This window comes from Nelumbo nucifera, chromosome 1, assembly GCF_055504915.1.
Source record: "Nelumbo nucifera cultivar China Antique chromosome 1, China Antique-T2T, whole genome shotgun sequence".
NCBI classification, from domain to species: Eukaryota; Viridiplantae; Streptophyta; class Magnoliopsida; order Proteales; family Nelumbonaceae; genus Nelumbo; species Nelumbo nucifera.
In genome coordinates this window covers 75,443,994-75,462,183 of record NC_142649.1, presented here as the reverse complement: position 1 = coordinate 75,462,183, position 18,190 = coordinate 75,443,994, and the positions used below count along the sequence as shown (strand labels likewise).

General features: G+C 38.4%; 1 protein-coding gene across 1 annotated transcript; it reads left to right on the top strand.

Moving 5' to 3' along the window:
* Nucleotides 1-1,493: 1,493 nt before the first annotated feature.
* LOC104604956 (organelle RRM domain-containing protein 2, mitochondrial) lies at nucleotides 1,494-17,544 on the top strand. The gene is made up of 4 exons (XM_010269540.3): nucleotides 1,494-1,693; nucleotides 12,208-12,276; nucleotides 13,546-13,652; nucleotides 16,928-17,544. The coding sequence occupies exons 1-4, from the start codon at nucleotides 1,549-1,551 to the stop codon at nucleotides 17,027-17,029; spliced, it is 423 nt and encodes a 140-aa protein (XP_010267842.1). The 5' UTR covers nucleotides 1,494-1,548; the 3' UTR covers nucleotides 17,030-17,544.
* The last annotated feature ends 646 nt before the right edge of the window (nucleotides 17,545-18,190 follow it).

Sequence of the window (18,190 nt, the reverse complement as noted above, 5' to 3'; positions counted from 1 at the left end):
TTACATTGGTCCACATCAAAGACCTTGCGAATGCGTAGAATGCTTACCAACAACTTCCTAGAGGAGATCGACAAGTTGATCTTTGGAGAAAGGTTCTAGAAGCTTATGGACTGGCTCTTTGGTATCATCATCACCTTCGTCGGCACCATCTCCATCAGTGTTTTCTGTTGACACCACAACCCATTCATCCATCTCCTCAAACAGAGACCCCTTTAGGCGCTTGTTCTAAAGCACACCCATCCTACGAGTTCTGCATCAAGCAACTAGTTTGGGATCAGACTATAGCCTTCACATTAATCGGCTTCTATAAAAGGAGCGGGTTTTAGTCACTCGTAAATTCCACCTTGGAACTTGATAATTAAGGCATGGCCAGAAGGAGCCGAGACCTTGACCGGAACTCATCTCATAGTAACCCATGGAACGATAATTAGAAGCATAATGGCTAGTGTGAATCAGAATTCTTGCTTGTTTACCAATTTAGAGCCGTGCAGGTTGTAGATTTTAGATTATGGTTCATAGGAGAAGGTGAGGATGACAAAGGTCCAGAGGAGACCGAAAGCTGTCCAACCTACAAAGCGATGGATCCTTTCGAAGACATTATGGTGGAGATGGTGGACAAGGGGGAAGGCAGCCAAGCATGAAAGGCAAAGAAGAGGTGGCATGAAAGGAAAAGAAGAGCAAGGATGTTTGTTGTCGATGTTTGAGCCACCTCCCTTGCAGCACTTGCAGTTGTAGAGGTCAAAGGGTTTTTTAGGAATGGAGTGGGAAGGGTATTTTCGGGATTTTAGATAAATATATTAGTCACATGATATCACATGTAATTAGGGGTGAGCATTATTCGGTTAAAACCAATTAACCGAACCAAAAATTTCGGTGTCAGTTTTTTCGGTTCAGCTTTTACGATTTTTTGTTAAATCGGTTCGGTTTTTGGCTATTTTAGTTTTTGAAATTAAAATTTTGATTAGCTGAATTAACCGAAATTTTTATTATTATATATAATATATAATATATAATATGTAACATATAATATATAATATATTATATATTTATATATTAATATATAATATATTATATATTTATATATTAATATATAATATATTATATATTTATATATTAATATATAATATATTAAGATTTGATTTCATAATATATATTTTATAATATATAATATTTAATATATATTATAATATATATAATAGAGTATATATTATTAAAATTCAATTTTAACCAAAATAATCGAACCAAACCAAAAATTTCAATTTCAGTTATTTTGGTTTTTCTAAATTTCGGTTTCATTGAGTTTTTATTTTTTTAATTCAGCTTTTAAAATTTCGATTTATTCAATTAATTGACTATGGCGTTAGTCAATTTTTAAACAGTTAAACGATAAGGGTAGTTTAAGAAATTTATCCTTTTCATTTTTTATTCGACATGGAAGAGGGGTATTCGCGTAATTTAATCTCAGCATATGCATTCACAAGTTTAACCCATAAACCCGACGAGTCTCTCCTTCACTGTCCGGTGTTAGGAGAAAAGAGAAAGAGAGGCATGGCGATGAGAGCAGCAGCGACGGCGGCGGCACCTCGCGGCCTGAGAAGGCTATTCTCTTCCTTCCCTTTACCTCCTCCGCCGAGCACTTCTGCGACCACGGCTCCTCCTCCTGCCGAACCATCGCCGAACCTCTTCGTCTCAGGTATGACCATCGTTCTTCTCTTAACACTTCGTCCCCTTATTGTTTGTTATTTTCTTTTTCTATTCATCAAGGAGAATCACTTTTATTGTCTTACTCTAGTGCCCTAATCTGTGTTGAAATCGAGTAAATGTTTCCATTACGTGCTTGGTAGCACGGAAGTGTATGTATCTTATAACAACTTTTTCCTTTTTCTTTGTGTGTGTGTGTGGGGGGGGGGTATAAAAGTTAATTTCTTTTTAACCCTATTCTTTTGAACTGATTAATTGATTAAGTTTCTAGAGAAATTAGTCGATTTACTATTTTTCAATTTTTCTTTTAGTTCTTTCATTCATTGTTATTTATATTTTCCTTTTTTTTTTTGAGTTGCGTTCAACTGATAATTCATCAGTACTAATGCTTTTTATTGATTAAGTCTTATTGACCATCTGTTTCTTGTCTTTTTAAACCGTTGCCCAGTGGTTGTGTTACTTCAGGAATTCTGACTGAATATACTGGATTATGCTATTTTCCCTTTGTGCATAATTCGTCGATAATGAAAACTAAGAACTAAGATACGAATTGGTCGATGATGAATGTTTGTTACAATTGGCCTATGACGAATACTTGGAAGTTAGAAGTATGGCACTGTTGTTTTGGGTAGAGAATCATAAATTGAATTTGCATTGTGCAACGTTTGCTAATTGTTATTTGTCATGCCTGTATATATTACTTTGTATCTTAAGCTTTGGCATTGTTGTGGGACTCTTTGGTAATAAAAAGAAATACCTGAAAAAGGGGAAAAGGAAATTGAAGATTCCTCAGGAAGTTTATGAAAGATCACTTCAAATGTGTAAATACAGAAGAATAAATATATTTCTTCCTTTTCCCCAATTGTTGAACTATAGGCTCAGTTTGGAAGGAGTATAAATACAAATATGCACAGTGCAAAACCTTACATTTTGTATTATTTTGTATGTATTTGCACTGTACATATTTGTATTTGTACTTCTTCCAAACGGAGCCATAAGTGCATTGATTGAGTTGTGCAGAAAAGGAGAAACTTAGTTGTTTTAATATTTGATTTAACCACTGTTAAATGTTCGAAGAGGTTTACTTGATATACTTCAAAGTTTATACTTTTCGGTTAGAAATATACTATACTTGTTTATGATTCTGAGTTTAATTTGGCTTGAAATTTGGTTGAATATCAATGATTTTCTTTTTCATTCTTAAACCTAGACAACAACAAATGCACATATTCCAAGTAGCTTGTATACTATGTTACAACTAAGAGGTCCAATCTTATTTCGTCCTCTATGGCTCTATGTGATGATTAGTGTATAAATTTAAGAGAACTAAGTAATTGCATTTAGGTTTACGAATGGAGATTGGCTTTCCTAAAACTCAATGTTTGCTGAAGTGTTGAAAAACATTTTGTTAAATCATAGAAACAAATTACAACTCACTAGTAGCTAAATTAGCTGGAAGTTTTGTATATCCAATTACGAAATACAAACAATCAGTCACTTGTTAAAAAGTGAGTCACATTCACTTGATTTGACTCAGTTTGATGGGATGCAAGTTTCTATCTGGAGCATTAGTTAACCTTAAAAGATCCAAATATTTGATCCTTCTATGTGATTACCCCAATAATCTTACCTACAATGCTTTGCTGTTTGTTCTGTACTACCTTTTCTTCTTAAGAAAATTTAAACTCCATGATGTGTACATCTATTAAGTATCTACCCACACTATTTGATGATAAATTTTGGTTGTACATAGGGATGCAACTTGGACAAGCTTTACCCAAACTTAACTGATCCAAGCAAATGCTAAATTTGGGTTTGGTTTGGCTAATATTATCAACCCTTGGACTGGGATTGGTCTTGAAACTTTGATACTGTTCGCTTGAGCTGAGGCCTTAGTTACTGGACCCAAGGTTCATGTTTAAATTGTTTATTTACAAAATAAATATGGTGTTTGCTTTCACTGCATGGTTATAACTTAGAATTCCTTTGAATTAGACGGTTCTTGTGATATGTAGGTCAATGTAAATGCTTTTAGCTTATGTGATGTTTTTAGTCATCTTACCTAGATGGAGAACTTCATTTGGTTCTTGCATATTGGTTGATTTTTTTTATTGGAGGAGTAGCCACTCCCTCCCTTTATTTCTTTTTTCTGGGCCAATATTGGATCAAAAAGAATTTCATTACAAATAAATGAAGAAATCTTTCATAGGCAAGATCTGTTAGCTAGCCCCAAAATTTTCTTTCCTTTTTTTTTTGATAAATAACATCAATTCCATTAAAATAATGAATAGATACAAGAAGATTTAGAGGCGCGAGGAGCAGCCTCTCCAAACAGCAAATACACAAACTACAACAAAGAAAACATGAATGTTGAAATTAAAACAATAGTTACAATTGTGCCCAGAACAATGTTTCCCTATTTATCCCTTGTTTTGCCAAGACATCAGCAAAAGCATTAGCTGATCTCCCACCCCATTGTACTGTTATAGACATATTTCTTGTCAGCCATTTGAATTTCTTTAACTCATTTTTGTAGCCCCAAGTGACATCCTCCGGATTATTTAACCAGTCCACCACTGACTTAGAGTCTCCTTCAATCAGAAGCTGCTCCACGCCCACTTCTTTTGCAAGAAGTATTCCTTGTATTGTAGCTAGCAGTTCTGCCCGGATAGAGTTCCCAACTCCTAAAGGGCCAGAGTAGATTAAGATAACCTCTCCACCCTCATTCCTCAGTATACCTCCCATCCTAGAGGGACCTGTGTTACCCTGGCTACTCCCATCAAAATTCAGCTTCAAAGAACCAAGAGGAGGGGGGACCTAGCTAGTCACTGCCCTTCCCTTGTAGGAGGAACAACTTGCTACCAACTTCCAATCCTTCCAACAATCAGTAAAAGTAAAATGGTTAAATAATTCTAGAGTCTTTAACCAATGTAAAGACCTGGACAAAATGCAGTCCTTTAAGGTATGACTGCTTCTTCCTTTTTCTTGGAAGATTTTGGCATTCCTTTCTTCCCATACTGTCCATAACAATGCTGCTCGTGAGCATCTCAACATTTTCCTTCCTCTTTTATGGGGCCAAGAGAAGAAAGAAGGGTTAAAGATTGTGCTTACTTCTGTTGGCATATCCCAACTAGACCCAAACAAAGATAGAAGCCAAGCCCAGAGCTCTGCAGTGACACTACAAGATAAAAATAGATGATTACAATCCTCACCATGAAATCTGCAAAGAATGCACCAGTTTGGTGAAATACAAAGGACAAGTCTTCCCAACACAAAGACATAACCTTGGGGGGGACTGTCCTACACCAGATTTCTTTGAAAGGGAAACTCTGATGAGAGGGAGATTGGCAGAGGAACTTGAAAAAGGAACCACAAGAAAAAGACCCTTTGGGGTGAATGGCCCAAATCCTTTTATCAGGTTTCGAGGGATCCAACCAAACCTTATTAAGGAGACATAGAAGAGTAGACAAACACACAATTTCCTCATCCCTTAATCCTCTACAAAAACCAAAATCCCAAGGCAAAGTTGGCAAGGATAAATTCGACGGAAGGAATTTTAAGATCACCTCATTTTTATACAAGGAAACCGTGTACAATGAAGGAAAAAGGTCTTTCAGAGGGAGATCTCCAACCCAAATGTCCTCCCAAAACCGAATAAAATTACTTGAACAAGCATCTTACCTGACACAGCTAAGGAACTGCGGAAGAACTTTGTGAATTGCTTTCCAAGGTGTGGCTAGGTTAGCCCTCCTTGATGCACCAGCATCCCAACCACTCTCTGAACATCCATGAATACTCTTCACTACTTCGTGCCAGAGTCTATCCCGCTCCAAAGGCCATCTCCACAATCACTTCCCTAACAAAGCTGAGTTCTTTTTAAGCACATTCCCAAGCCCTAATCCTCCCTCCTCTTTGCTTCTACCCACAACCTCCACTTAATTAAATGGTCTTTTTTACCTTCTCCCGGTTCCCACAGAAAATCTCTCATCAATTTTTCCAACTTCTTCGCTTCCCTAGACGATATCCTAAAGACAGAGAGATAATAGGTACTACATTCATGAGGGTAGCTTATATCAAAGTGATCCTCCCACCCAAAGAGATACAAATTTTCTTCCAAACAGCTAGTCTCTTTTCTAACTTCTCCAAGACTGGGGTCCAGAAGAACCTACTCTCCCTAGGGTTTGCTCCCAACGGAAGCCCTAAGTAAGACAAAGGCTAGGAGGAAATGGAGCACTCAATACAGCCTGCAATCGCCTCAACCTCCTCAAAAACTAAATTTACTCCTGTTATGCAGCTTTTTCCTGGATTGATTTTCAAATTAGAGACTCCTTCAAAAACTGTAATCAATTCTTTCAAATTTTCCACCTTCTCACCGAAACCTCCCTCACAGAAGATCATCAAGTCATCTGCAAACTGAAGGTGAGTGACTGGAATTCGGTTTGTGCCTACTCTTCAACCCCTTATCACATTTTCCCTATCAACCTTAGTGATAATTCGACTAAACACATCAGCTACCAAGGTAAAGAGGAAGGGTGAAATTGGGTCCCCTTGTCTGATTCCCCTACTAGCTGGAAAAAAATCCCTCACCACCCCGTTTACTAGGATGGAATAGTGACAAGAGCTAACACAACCAGTCATCCAACTACACCATCTTTCTCCAAACCCACACTTCCTCAAAACCTCTAGTAGGAACTGCTAGTCCACCAAATCATAGGCTTTCTCCAGATCAAGCTTACAAACAAAGCCTCTCTGGTTGGACCTCTTCATCTCTTCCACACATTCATTGGCAATCAGAATCTAATCAATTATTTGACGCCCTTGGGTGAAAGTCCCTTGAGCCTGACTAATAATGGAGGGGAGGATTTCTTTAATCCTTAAAGACAAGACCTTGGCCAGAATTTTATAAATACTAGTCACCAAACTAATTGCCCTAAAATCTTTAGGATGGAGAGCATCAACTTTCTTTGGAACTAGGGCCAAGAATGTGGAATTAATGCTTCGACTGACTATATGCTTCTCTGCGAACTCATTAAAAACCTCACAAAGATCATCTTTTATCACCTCCCAACAATCTTGGTAAAAAGCCATTGTAAAACCATCTGGTCCTGGAGCTTTGGACTTGTCCATCAAAAACACCGCCTTCCTAACCTTTTCTTCCTCAAAGTTTCTTTCCAACCACCTAACCTGATCTTCCTCCAACCTTGACCAATCAATCCCTTCGATTTCCCTCCTCTCTTCCAAGGGTCTTCTGTAAACCGATTTGAAATGTTCCACAAACTTCCTAGCAATATCATCCTGGTTAGTGAATTCCTTCCCCCCTACCTCTAACTTAGACACAATTTTTTCTCCTCCTCCCATTTGTTACATCATGAAAAAACTTAGTATTCCCATCACCTTCCTTAATCCATCTATGCCTCGATTTCTGCCTCCAGCTTATTTCTTCCCTCAGTAGGACCTCTTCTAGGTCCTTCTTCAACTGTCCCCTCAGAACTCTCTCCCCCTCCTCCATTCTAGATTGAGCCTCTCTTTCATCCAACTCTTCTATCCTAGAGATTAGATTCACTTTTTGCTCCTCAAGTCTTCCAAAATGTTCCTTATTCCAAACTTTTATACTTTTATTTTGGCTCTTATCCTCTGTAGTTTCTTATGAAATCTTACACCTTTCCATTTTGTCCCCCTCAATTCCTCATTCCACCAAAATTTTACTTTATTCACAAAATCCGGGTGGGTTAGCCACATGTTTTCAAACCTAAAGGGTTTAGGTCCATTGATAAAATTTTGCACACCTATTCTTATAGGACAATGATCCGAGGTCACCCTAGGCAAAACTCTAGACACCAAGTTTCCCCAATAGTTCTCCCAGTCAACATTAAAGATAAATCTATCCAACTTCGGCCACAAGGGCACTTCTTGTAAGTTAGACCAAGTAAATCGAGCTTGCACTAGTGGGATCTCCTTTAACTCACAATCAGCAATAAAGCTATTAAACTTTCTCATGCTAGTTGTGATGGTTTGTTGGGAGTTATTAGTTTCTTCAGAAAATCTTATCACATTAAAATCCCCTCCCAAACACCATGGACCTTCCCATAAACCTTGAATTGCATACAGTTCCTCCCACATGTCATTCCTTTCTCTATAATTATTGGGACCGTAGACATTAATTAACACCCAAGTGAAGTCATCCTCTACATCTTAAATTTGATGGAAACTGAGAATCTCCCTATTAAATCCTCCACTACCTCTACTACATCATCTTTCCAAAGTGTGACAATCCCCCCCAAGGCTCTCCAAGATGGGGCTGAAATCCATCCTACTCCTCTAGACCTCCACACACTCCTCACCCATCTTCTATCCAGCTCTGACAACTTTGTTTCTTGCAACATAACAATGTCAGGCCTTTCCCTTTTAAGTAAGTCCTTAATCACCCTCCTTTTCCTTGCACTCCCTAAACCCCTAACATTCTAGCTAACTATCCTCATAGGAACAAACCAATAGAACACCCTCAACCTTAAATGACAACTCCTTACTTCAATCCCTTTCTCCTATCTCCTCTACCACTAAACTCTAAGTTCCTTTCTATGTCACAAATTAATCTTTCCACCTCTGACCTTTTTTTCTTTTCTTTTTTCTTTTTTTCCTCCCTCCTCTTATTGAATGTTTCCACCTGTTCACTCCTTTCAGCCCTTGCATCAGCCTGATCTCCCTCACCAAAAACCTCCACTAATGAGGTCTGAAGTTCTCCTCTAACAGGGTCATCCCCTTCCTTTCCCTTACCCATGACCACTTCATTGAACCCATCCATATATTCTTCATTTTGTTTGAGTAACTCAAACTCTGTGCAAATCAGTCTCCAAGCTTCATCTAATTCTTTACTCTTTTCTTCAAGATTGCCTTCCCCAACTCTCCCTTCTTCCACCTCTAAGCATACTTTTGTCGTACATTCTGGATGGGATGCTGGTACATCTGTTTCAGGCATATCACACTCGTTAGTATCCACAAATAAACTGACAATCATACCTGATTAGTTAGGGAGAGCATTTGAGAAGCTAGGACTGGACTGTTTGCCAAAGACGACCGAGTCTGGTGTCATTTCCTTACAAGGGAACTTTTGTAAAGTGTTCATGGTAAAGTTAACAGCAACATCTAACTTACTCCCTTGAAGACCCGACTCCAGTACTCCCCTTTCTAGTTCATCCTTATCCAAGTTCAATAGAGAGGGTTGAGTTTTTCCATTTAAATCCCGAGAGCCCTGAGAGATTGTGTTGACTTCCTCAGCTTGAGATAGAAGGAGCTGTCCAGCATTTGCAGCGCCTCCTGTACTTCTTTCTTCCTTGGAATAGTCTGCAACAGTCCCCTCTTTTTCTAAGAACAGAACCTCTGTATTCAAGCTTCCTGTTTCTATCAAGGTTTGTCTTGTGCACGGATCGAGACTACCCAGACTCGAGGCTCCATCTGACTCAAAGTCCTCATAACTACTGCTTTCTTCTCCAGGCCAAACACCAGCTTCTAGCCTTTCTAACACAGACCGCTTGATGCTTCTTGGATTCCGCCTCTCAGGCGACAGCCGATTCAGGTTCTTCGCTGGGATCCACCGCAGGGAGCAACTTGAGTGTTGACTCTGCCCTCCCTTTCGAGAACAAGCAGAAGAACTCGAGGAGGAAGATGATAGACGGTTAACATCGTCTATCAGAGGTTCCCTCCCACTGTTCACGTGCTACATTAAGTGATCATGTGACCTCCCTGTCATGTGGACTTAAGTAACCATGTGACCTCCCTGTGGTCACGTGTGGACTTAAAGTGACCATGTGACCTCCCTGTGGACTTAAGCGATCATGTGACCTTGGCTTCTTAGAAATGGGCTCAAAACTGGGCCCAACTGAATAAGATTTTCTCTCCCTTGGCCCAGGAGAAATAAGAGGGTCCACAGGCTCAGCATTCTTGTCCGACCCCACCTGAATATTAGGCCCACCATTTCGACCCACCCCCAGTTCACCCAGTTTCTTTGTTGGCCCAAATGCTGGCTTCTTAAAACTTGCCTCTTCTTTATTCCCCTCCCCAACCTTAAAACTTTTCATGGCATTGTTCCCAACCACCTGTAAAAAAGACCTGCTGCATGTCAGAGGGGTTACTTGTGTAAGCCTCTGACTTTCCAAAAAACCCTTGTTTTTATGACTCCCCAAAAGCAGTTGGCCCATTTTAGTGTATGACCCAGATATTTTTGAGACTTCCAATCTGCTTCCTCCACCTGTTCTCCTCCCTCCATTCTTGCTTCCTCCTTCCACAAGCTTGCTTCAATGGAGGAAGCCAACCAGACTGACACGAAAACTCCCTCCACTCTAATCTCCACCTTTCTTGGTATATTTTCAGGCTTCACTCCATTGAGAAGAATAGCCGCAGAGTGGAGGTCCCCCCAGTAAGCACCATCCGATCTCCCTTCACACATCACTGCAATGACCTCTGCAACTTCTTGCCTCCACAGATGGAATGGCAATCCTATTATCTTTATCAGACCCCATCTTCAATCGAGAAGTTCTTGGCATTAGAGAGGGGATTCCATTTGAATGCTGTGACGGTCCCCAGATCAGTCTGGAAGTTGACAGCCGAGATGTCTACTCTGTTCTCCCCAAAATCAACTACAGCTTTACATTTTTCAAAGGGAGTCACAATAAACTCATGCTTCAGTTTCAGGTTCAATATTAAATAATCTGCAACTCTCCTCCATTCAACATTCTTCGTTCCTGCCTCTACTATAAATTTGTTCTCCCACTCTTCCTTCTTCGAGTAATCCAAAACCCTGCATTGACTATTGGCTTTTGCTAAGATTACAGATCCTTTCTCCATGCTTCCAGTTAAGGTATCTCTCTCAACCACCCCATCTTCTTTTCCTGAACTCTCCTTTGTTCTTGTTACTCCACGGAGCAAAAATTCCTGAAGCACCTTACTCACATCCCTCCACCCCTAGTTTTGTTTTCCTGCTGGGAGACAAACCAGCTGTTTCTTTCCTCCACCGAAGAACTCAGCCAGAGCTATGTAGCACCCTTTCACATTCTTTCTGCTCTCAACAGTATATTTCTTACCTTCATCAACTGCAAGCTCTTGACTGTTATTTTGCTTACCTTTCAAACTAGCCCCTTCCACAAACTTCTGCAACCATTCCACTACTTTTGTTCCAGACAACAGAACCATAGCCCTCCTTGCTTCCCTTATCTTCAGACTCAGCTTTCCTCAAACAGGAAAACCTTAGCTTCAACCTTCAGATTTCTTCTCCATCTTCCTGCCTCCACGAACCTTTTCTCCATTCCCAACCTCTTCTCCATTCCCAAGGCCAGAGGAATATTGCCATTTATTTTTTCTTTCCTTCTATGTCTATTTGTGTATTTTGTGTGGTCTTCCTTTCTTCATTTATTTTTCTTTTTTCTTCTTTCTTATTTTTTAGAGTTTGGGACTGTTACTTCTGGAATATTTTAATTAGCAATTTAATTAATGCAATCCACAAATACCAGAATTAGCATGGACAGAAATCTTTAACCAGTGTTACATGTGGTATTCATAATCACAATGGCATATGCCAATTTGGAGCAAAATCAAAGACACCGTTTTTGGAACAAACAACGCATGGAACTGTCATCTAACAAAAACCAAAAGAAATAAACAAATTACAAATAGACACCAGCCTAAGGCCTCTTGTAACAAGAGTCTCTCTATCAATACCTTCTCTTGTGAGACAATTAGTATCACCATTGGCTGATCTTGGAATTCAGTTGAATGAGCTAATTGTTCTGGAAGCCAAAGTTCCAACTTCTCTTCCAAAATGCCAATGTCCACAGGTGACTGTGTAGATTTATTTGTGTATCAGAAAAAAAGATGATAGAAAATGCATATACATCTATATGCATATATTAGAAAAACAGCAGTACAACCATTATCTCCACCCTATAGCTTCCTACCACAGAATCACCCTTCCAGTGTCTTCACCATTGGCAAGTGATTTTACCTCAGTACAATGGCAGAATATGAAAAAAAAAAGTGATCATTGTTCTTCAAATTTGGTCTTATGGGAGCACATATTGGAAGGTAAATTAAAAAGTTGGTTCCATTTTATGAGTTCAGATATGCTGGCAACATCCTGTGCACAGGACATTACAACTGCACATTGGGAACATCTCCCCATGAATGACAACAAAAAATATAAGAGATGTTCCCGATATGCATCTGTAATATATATATATATATATATATAAATAGAGAGAGAGAGAGAGATGAATCTTCAAGGATGTATTGATGGAAAAAATAATAAAAACTGCAAATTTTCCCTGAAATAGGATTTTAATTTGGCTTGTTGAAACACTTGATTTATAATGTGATTATGATTCATATGACATAGTGCATGTGTTGGTTGGCATTTGATTATCACTGTTATGCACTGGCTGAAATTGCTACATCAACCTCTTTCTCTAAATTATAATGTGATTTTTTGGTTTAATGCTATCCATGATGTTTCTACAGGGCTTAGCAAACGTACAACTTCTGAGGGACTTAGGGAAGCCTTTTCAAAATTTGGGGAAGTGGTCCATGGTATGTTATAGGGGTGAGCAAATGGGTAGGTTCTACCTGGAACCAAATGGAATCGACCTCGAACCGGCCTTGAACTGACACTACCCGATCTGTTACAGGGTAGCGTCTGGTTCCATCTTGGAACCGACCCCCATGGTCTAGGGGTTTACCCTACTCGAACTGACCCGATGAACCAAATTTGCCTTGAAATAAATCTCAATATATTTTTAAGGATGTGAAGATTTGAGCCCAAGCACTCATGGTTACAAAAGCCATGGTCTCACTTGACCATCGAGTTTCTAAAGTGATTTGATCATTTGTTTTTATTTTAATATTTGTATGTGTATAATAAATAATGTAAAAGGTAATATTTACAAAATTTAAATCATGACAAATTTTCAACCATATAGGCATACATTAATATATTATGATAATCTACGTATTAGATTACTCAATTTAATCAAGGGAAAACTCCTGATTAGTACCCTGTACTTTGGACCTAGTGCCATTTTGGTCCCCAAACTTAAAATGCGTCAATTCAGTACGAAATTTTCAAAACGTGTCAATTCAGTACCTACCGTTAACCAGCTGTTAAGTGGCATTTGAAAAAGACACAAATGCCCTTTGAGTGTCATCTAATTTTCTTTATCAACCATCCAAACATTGACAAAAAATTAACAGTCCTAAATCCTTGTCTCTTTTATTCAAGAAAGTTGGGGTCCAAAGTGCTCACTGAGACATGCCCCCAAAATTAGATGACATCCAAAGGGCATTTGTGTCTTTTTCAAAGGCATTTAACAGCTGGTTAACAGTAGGTACTGGATTGACACGTTTTGAAAGTTCCGGTACTGAATTATCGCATTTTAAAGTTTGAAGACCAAAGTGGCACTAGGCCCAAAGTACAGGGTACTAATCGGGAAATTTCCCTTTAATCAATAAAGATAATATAAGTTTTAAACTATGCATTATATATTATCATTATTGAAAATCAAGTTTTTGAAGGACATGTTTCATTTTTTTTCTTGAAAGGGGAGAGTAAAGAAAGAACAGGTTCCACAGGTAGACCCTGGAACCGCCAAGGCTAGAACTGACCTTCATAGGGTAGGTTCCGGCTCCAAAAATCTGGAACTGACCCCTACAGAGTAGGTTCCAGGTTCTGCCATGGAACTGAACCGAACCGACCCATGCTCACCCCTACTTTGTTATCCTTGAAACCATGGTGTTTCTTTTTGAGACTAATGGAAATTTCTTTGGTTAATTATTCAGCACTGAATCATTTCTGGTTTGCAGCCAAAGTTGTGACTGACCGTGTTTCGGGGTATTCCAAAGGTTTTGGTTTTGTACGATATGCCACTGTAGAACAGGCTGCTGAAGGTATAAAGGGCATGGATGGCAAGGTGAGCTTCTTTCGTTTATCTCATATGAAAAATAGGGAAATTGTTCTATCATCGAAAAAGATAAGAAAGTGTTCTGTGAAATGCCAGTGGCAAACTATTGACTTTCTTCTTCACCCTACAGATATGGTGAGACCCATGAAATGAATGACATGTTCAACCTTGTCTTGTAGGATCTTTTCATTGGGTCTCTTAATGTAGTACAGAATCCAATAGTTGGCACAGACTTGCTACTAGCACTTTTTTTTGATAACTTATGTACTAGCAATTACTCAATTGCTCTATACTGCTAAAAAAAACCTCAATTACTCTTGAATTTCAGTAGCTTTCATCCACAAATAAAAAAACCACCATCACCAAAAAGAAAACATATTAAAAAATCAAAAGATAAATAAAGAAAACAAAAAGAAAATGATATGACAAACTGAGATGCTAGAGCATCATCAGATTGTTCTCTTAGGAGTTGTTATTATAACTTGTTGCCCTGTTTGATCAAAACACAAAATAACTTATTGCTTTGTCTTTTAGTGAATAGAATACTAATGTTATAAAATACTTAGGGGGTGTAATAATGAACCCAACATGCCATTCAGCCATTAATGATCTCACAACCAACCAGTATTATCAATTCAGTAAGGCAATGGATTTTGGATTCTTTAGTTGATGCGCTGACTAGTTGGTGCCGACCATTCAACCAAAAAAAAAAGTTTGTAATCTCATAAATAAGTTAATATGGACTGCAAATATGCACTAAAGGATGGCTGGATGGTTGGATGGTAGGGAATTACAACCTTTGTTTTTCAAAGAATGAATGTGCAGCATTGATTATTTGATGTGTCTCTTATTTTTGGCAACTCTGTAGCCATGCATTATTGATTTGGAAGAAAACTTAAAGGGTAAAACATAAAAACCTCCCCTGGGTTTTCTGACAACCATATAAACCTCCCCTATGCTTTGATCTTGACAAAAACAACCTCCTTTGATGTTTGGAAAAAAGGTACAAATGCCTCCCTTTGGGAGGTTTTCCGGTAAAGGAGACATTGAAGTTACTAAAATGCCCTCTCCCTCTCCTTATTTATCAAAAAACAAAAAGCCCTCCTTGGAAAATTTGAATGTTAATCTGATGTGGATCCCGAGGGAGATGAATCATATTGCAGATGGATTAGCTAAATTTGGAGCAAACCTAGAAAATTTTTACAGCAACAAGCTTCTCCCCTTGTAATTCTGTATTTCTGCTGTTTTCTTTTTTAGTACATCTGCTCATGTACTCTGTCTCTTTCAATGAAATCTGTTTTAACTTTTCCTCAAAAAAAAAAAAAGCCCTCTCCTTTTTCTTTTTCTCCTGTAATTGAACCATTGAAACATCACCACTAGCTGCACCTGCTAATTCCTCCTCTCCCTCATCCTTTCTCTCCTCCTTTCCCCCTCTTTTCTTTCTATTTTCCCTCTGTTTTACTATTATCGAACCTGCTTCAAGCTTAATCTTAATGCTCAACGTTGCCTTCACCTTGAGCACTATTATTCTCATTAGATCTCACTTACATGGCCTAAATCAAACTTTGAACACCTGGAAAACTAAGAATAAGATAATACTTTTCTTTGCTTTTCCAATTTCTGTGATCAAGGGTCCTATTTCCATTCAGTCGGTCTAAATGACATCTAATGAAGTCATCAAGCTTTGCACAAGTTTCTATCAAATATGAATTTCCTTTAGAATATGCTTGACAATGGTAAAAGAACGTCCAACAATTTACTTCTCCAAGTAATCAAAAACAACAGAAGGTTTCTGAGAACCAATGTTTTTTCCTAGCTTTTCAAACCATGAAAAATCAAATCTTGAAGTATTTTGAGCTGTATCTTCCACTCTCCTTTCTCTCGCTCTCTATCTCTATCTGACCAGGGCGACCTGTAATTAGAATTGCAAACCAGTGGTATGACCTCTGATGAAAGCAAACTAATGTGATGAAGATTTTTAGGTCTAGGTTGGTCGGTGTGTTCTGGTGTTTAGTATATGTTTTTGGTTCATGTTCTGGGTCTCATTTGTGACTGCTGATTCTTTGTTGTCTGCTGGTAAAGCAACGATTAGTGGTAGGAATACCTTGGTTGTGATGGTTGGTCACCAATGATTAGTTTTGGATGGTCATTGATGACCACCGATGCCTGGGGTTTCTGATGAAAACCCTAATAGTCAAATACAAGGGAGGTTTATATGATTGCCAGAAATTTCAAGGGAGGTTTTATATTTTACCCAAACTTAAAAGAACTCTTCTACTATCTTCTTTTTATCTTGGGCCTTATCTTAATTGTATACACCATCAGCCAACCTTATGCCATCAGGCCCATCACAAATACTTAAAGCAACAACATGCATATAAGAAAATAAATTAATGTATATTATATTTCTTAATATATTATTTATATTATAAGAGCACATGAGGACATGTAAGCGGGTTATTTAAGGCATCTGCATCATAAATATTGATCACAACCAATTAGTGAAGCAGTCGGTCTGGCCCCGACTTGACTATGATTACTTGATGCTTTGACCTAGTCAGTGCTTACTGGTTTATTCACTCAAAGGCAAAGCAACAAATCATTTCAGTTCAGGCACTTTAACCTTTATTAAACGGCCCCTTAGCCTTGCAATTTTTTATTTTGATGCATATGCATAAAAATACTAGCTGGTAGCACATCCGATATATTTAACCAAACAAAAGAAAAGCGACAAAGTAGAAACAATTATTTTTTAATTGGATCATATAATAAAACTTGGCATAAGTTTGTTTCAGTGTCTTAATCATGTCCAGGTTGCGATGCCTCTATAAGGTATTGATCAGGTCAATTTTGATATTTGCTATGATTTCACTCCAATTGACTTTTATCTGATGTGTAAGACCACTGTGGGAGTGCATTTTATGTAATATTTTGTTAAGCAGAAGTCAGATTTTATAGAGATCTTTGTATCTTCATCATATTCCCCAGTTAGCTAGTGGGAGGGCATGGTTATTATGGGGCGCCTAGCCTAGGGTCTACAACCACAAAATTCTAATTGGGTTGGGAAGCAATGCAGACAACTGCATTTTAGAATTAAGTATAGATATAATTGAGCAAGTAGAAGGGGTATCATAGGTATACGACATTTGGAACATAGACCAATGTTGGGCGTGAAACTCCCTCTTATATTTAGAGATAGATTTTTCTAACGTATATCTTCTGTTGTCATCCTTTTTTTTAATTTTTATTTAGATTGATGACTATAATTTTTGCCTTGCTTGTAGTTTCTTGACGGATGGGTTATCTTTGCCGAGTATGCAAGACCAAGAACACCAAGGCCACCTCCTGAGAATGATGGAATTCCATCTGGACGTCCAATGTATTGAAATGGCTCAGTCAAGCAGTACTCTTTATGAATCCTAGTTCTCTATTTTACCTCAAGAGAGCTTTGATTGTTCAATACCGGAAAAAATGTACTTGTTGAGCAGTTGGTGCTAGGGACATCTGAATAGGCTGAAGGAATGCAGAAATAGCAAATGAATAGATATTGAGAAATTAGCTAAAATCTATTGATAGAACGAGGGGTGTTACATGACATGTTGCCTACTAATTGACCTTTGGAGAGATACTTGGTTTAAAATTCCTTGCGCACAAAGTGCCGAATGTCATGGGATCCTCTATTCTGATGGATTTGTTCTAAAACTTGAAATTATTTCTGGATTTGACATGAAACTTGTTTGGTTGATACTTGTGCTGAATTAGGTGTTGAACCAATTGTGGCGGTCCTAGCCCTTGTAGGAAAGGTCAGTCCGGTTCTGCTTCTCTTAACGAGGCCAATATTATTTACTTTCAAGTTTCAAAATGGGTTATTAAAGTTACACAACTACCATTTAGATCTGTCAAGTGTGGTTGTTTAGTTCCTTTGCTGTTCTTTTTATCCCTTGTGGCCTTGTCTAATTACAAATTCTTTTTCTTCTTTAATGGACCGCGATTCCTATTCTTAAGCAACTTGTTGGTTTATGAAGAGTCCTGCTTCGTATTTCAAAGAAACAAAGGAACGTGTACGAACTGATTTTCTTATACCTGAAATGAACCTGCTTAGCAAGACCCAAAAATTGGAGTTTGATGGTTCATGATCTAGAGATTCAATTGTATCGCTGGGTTGTTTGATTTACAAGATGATCCTTGCATACCAAAAACCCAGTAATATTTTTCCTTTCAGGTAGGTAACACCTAACACCTTTCGAGTTTACTGTCTATTCTATTCTATTCTATTCTAATGTGCTAGGACGACTTTGTTAAAAGGGCCTCTATACCTATTCTGAGTGTCAACTGTCAACTGCCAATGACCCAGTGGCCAGTAGCTGATATAGTCGGGAGCAAACTCATTACTCATGGAATCGCAGGCTCTCTGTTGTATGGCTAGACCCTGCTCTGAATCCATACCTAATTCTCTGTGATGCAACTTATGTTATACCAAAAAAAGTCTCGACTCCCTTGAATTTTGAATTTTTTCCATGGTTTTCTGACTGCCATTGAACCGGATG

What these genes read in the sequence shown, in the direction of transcription:
- LOC104604956 (XM_010269540.3), top strand. Translation starts at nt 1,549, where the DNA reads ATGGCGATGAGAGCAGCAGCGACGGCGGCGGCACCTCGCGGCCTGAGA. An exon ending in GCCGAACCTCTTCGTCTCAG is followed by an intron (nt 1,694 to 12,207) that starts GTATGACCATCG and finishes ATGTTTCTACAG; the next exon opens with GGCTTAGCAAACGTACAACT. An exon ending in TAAAGGGCATGGATGGCAAG is followed by an intron (nt 13,653 to 16,927) that starts GTGAGCTTCTTT and finishes CCTTGCTTGTAG; the next exon opens with TTTCTTGACGGATGGGTTAT.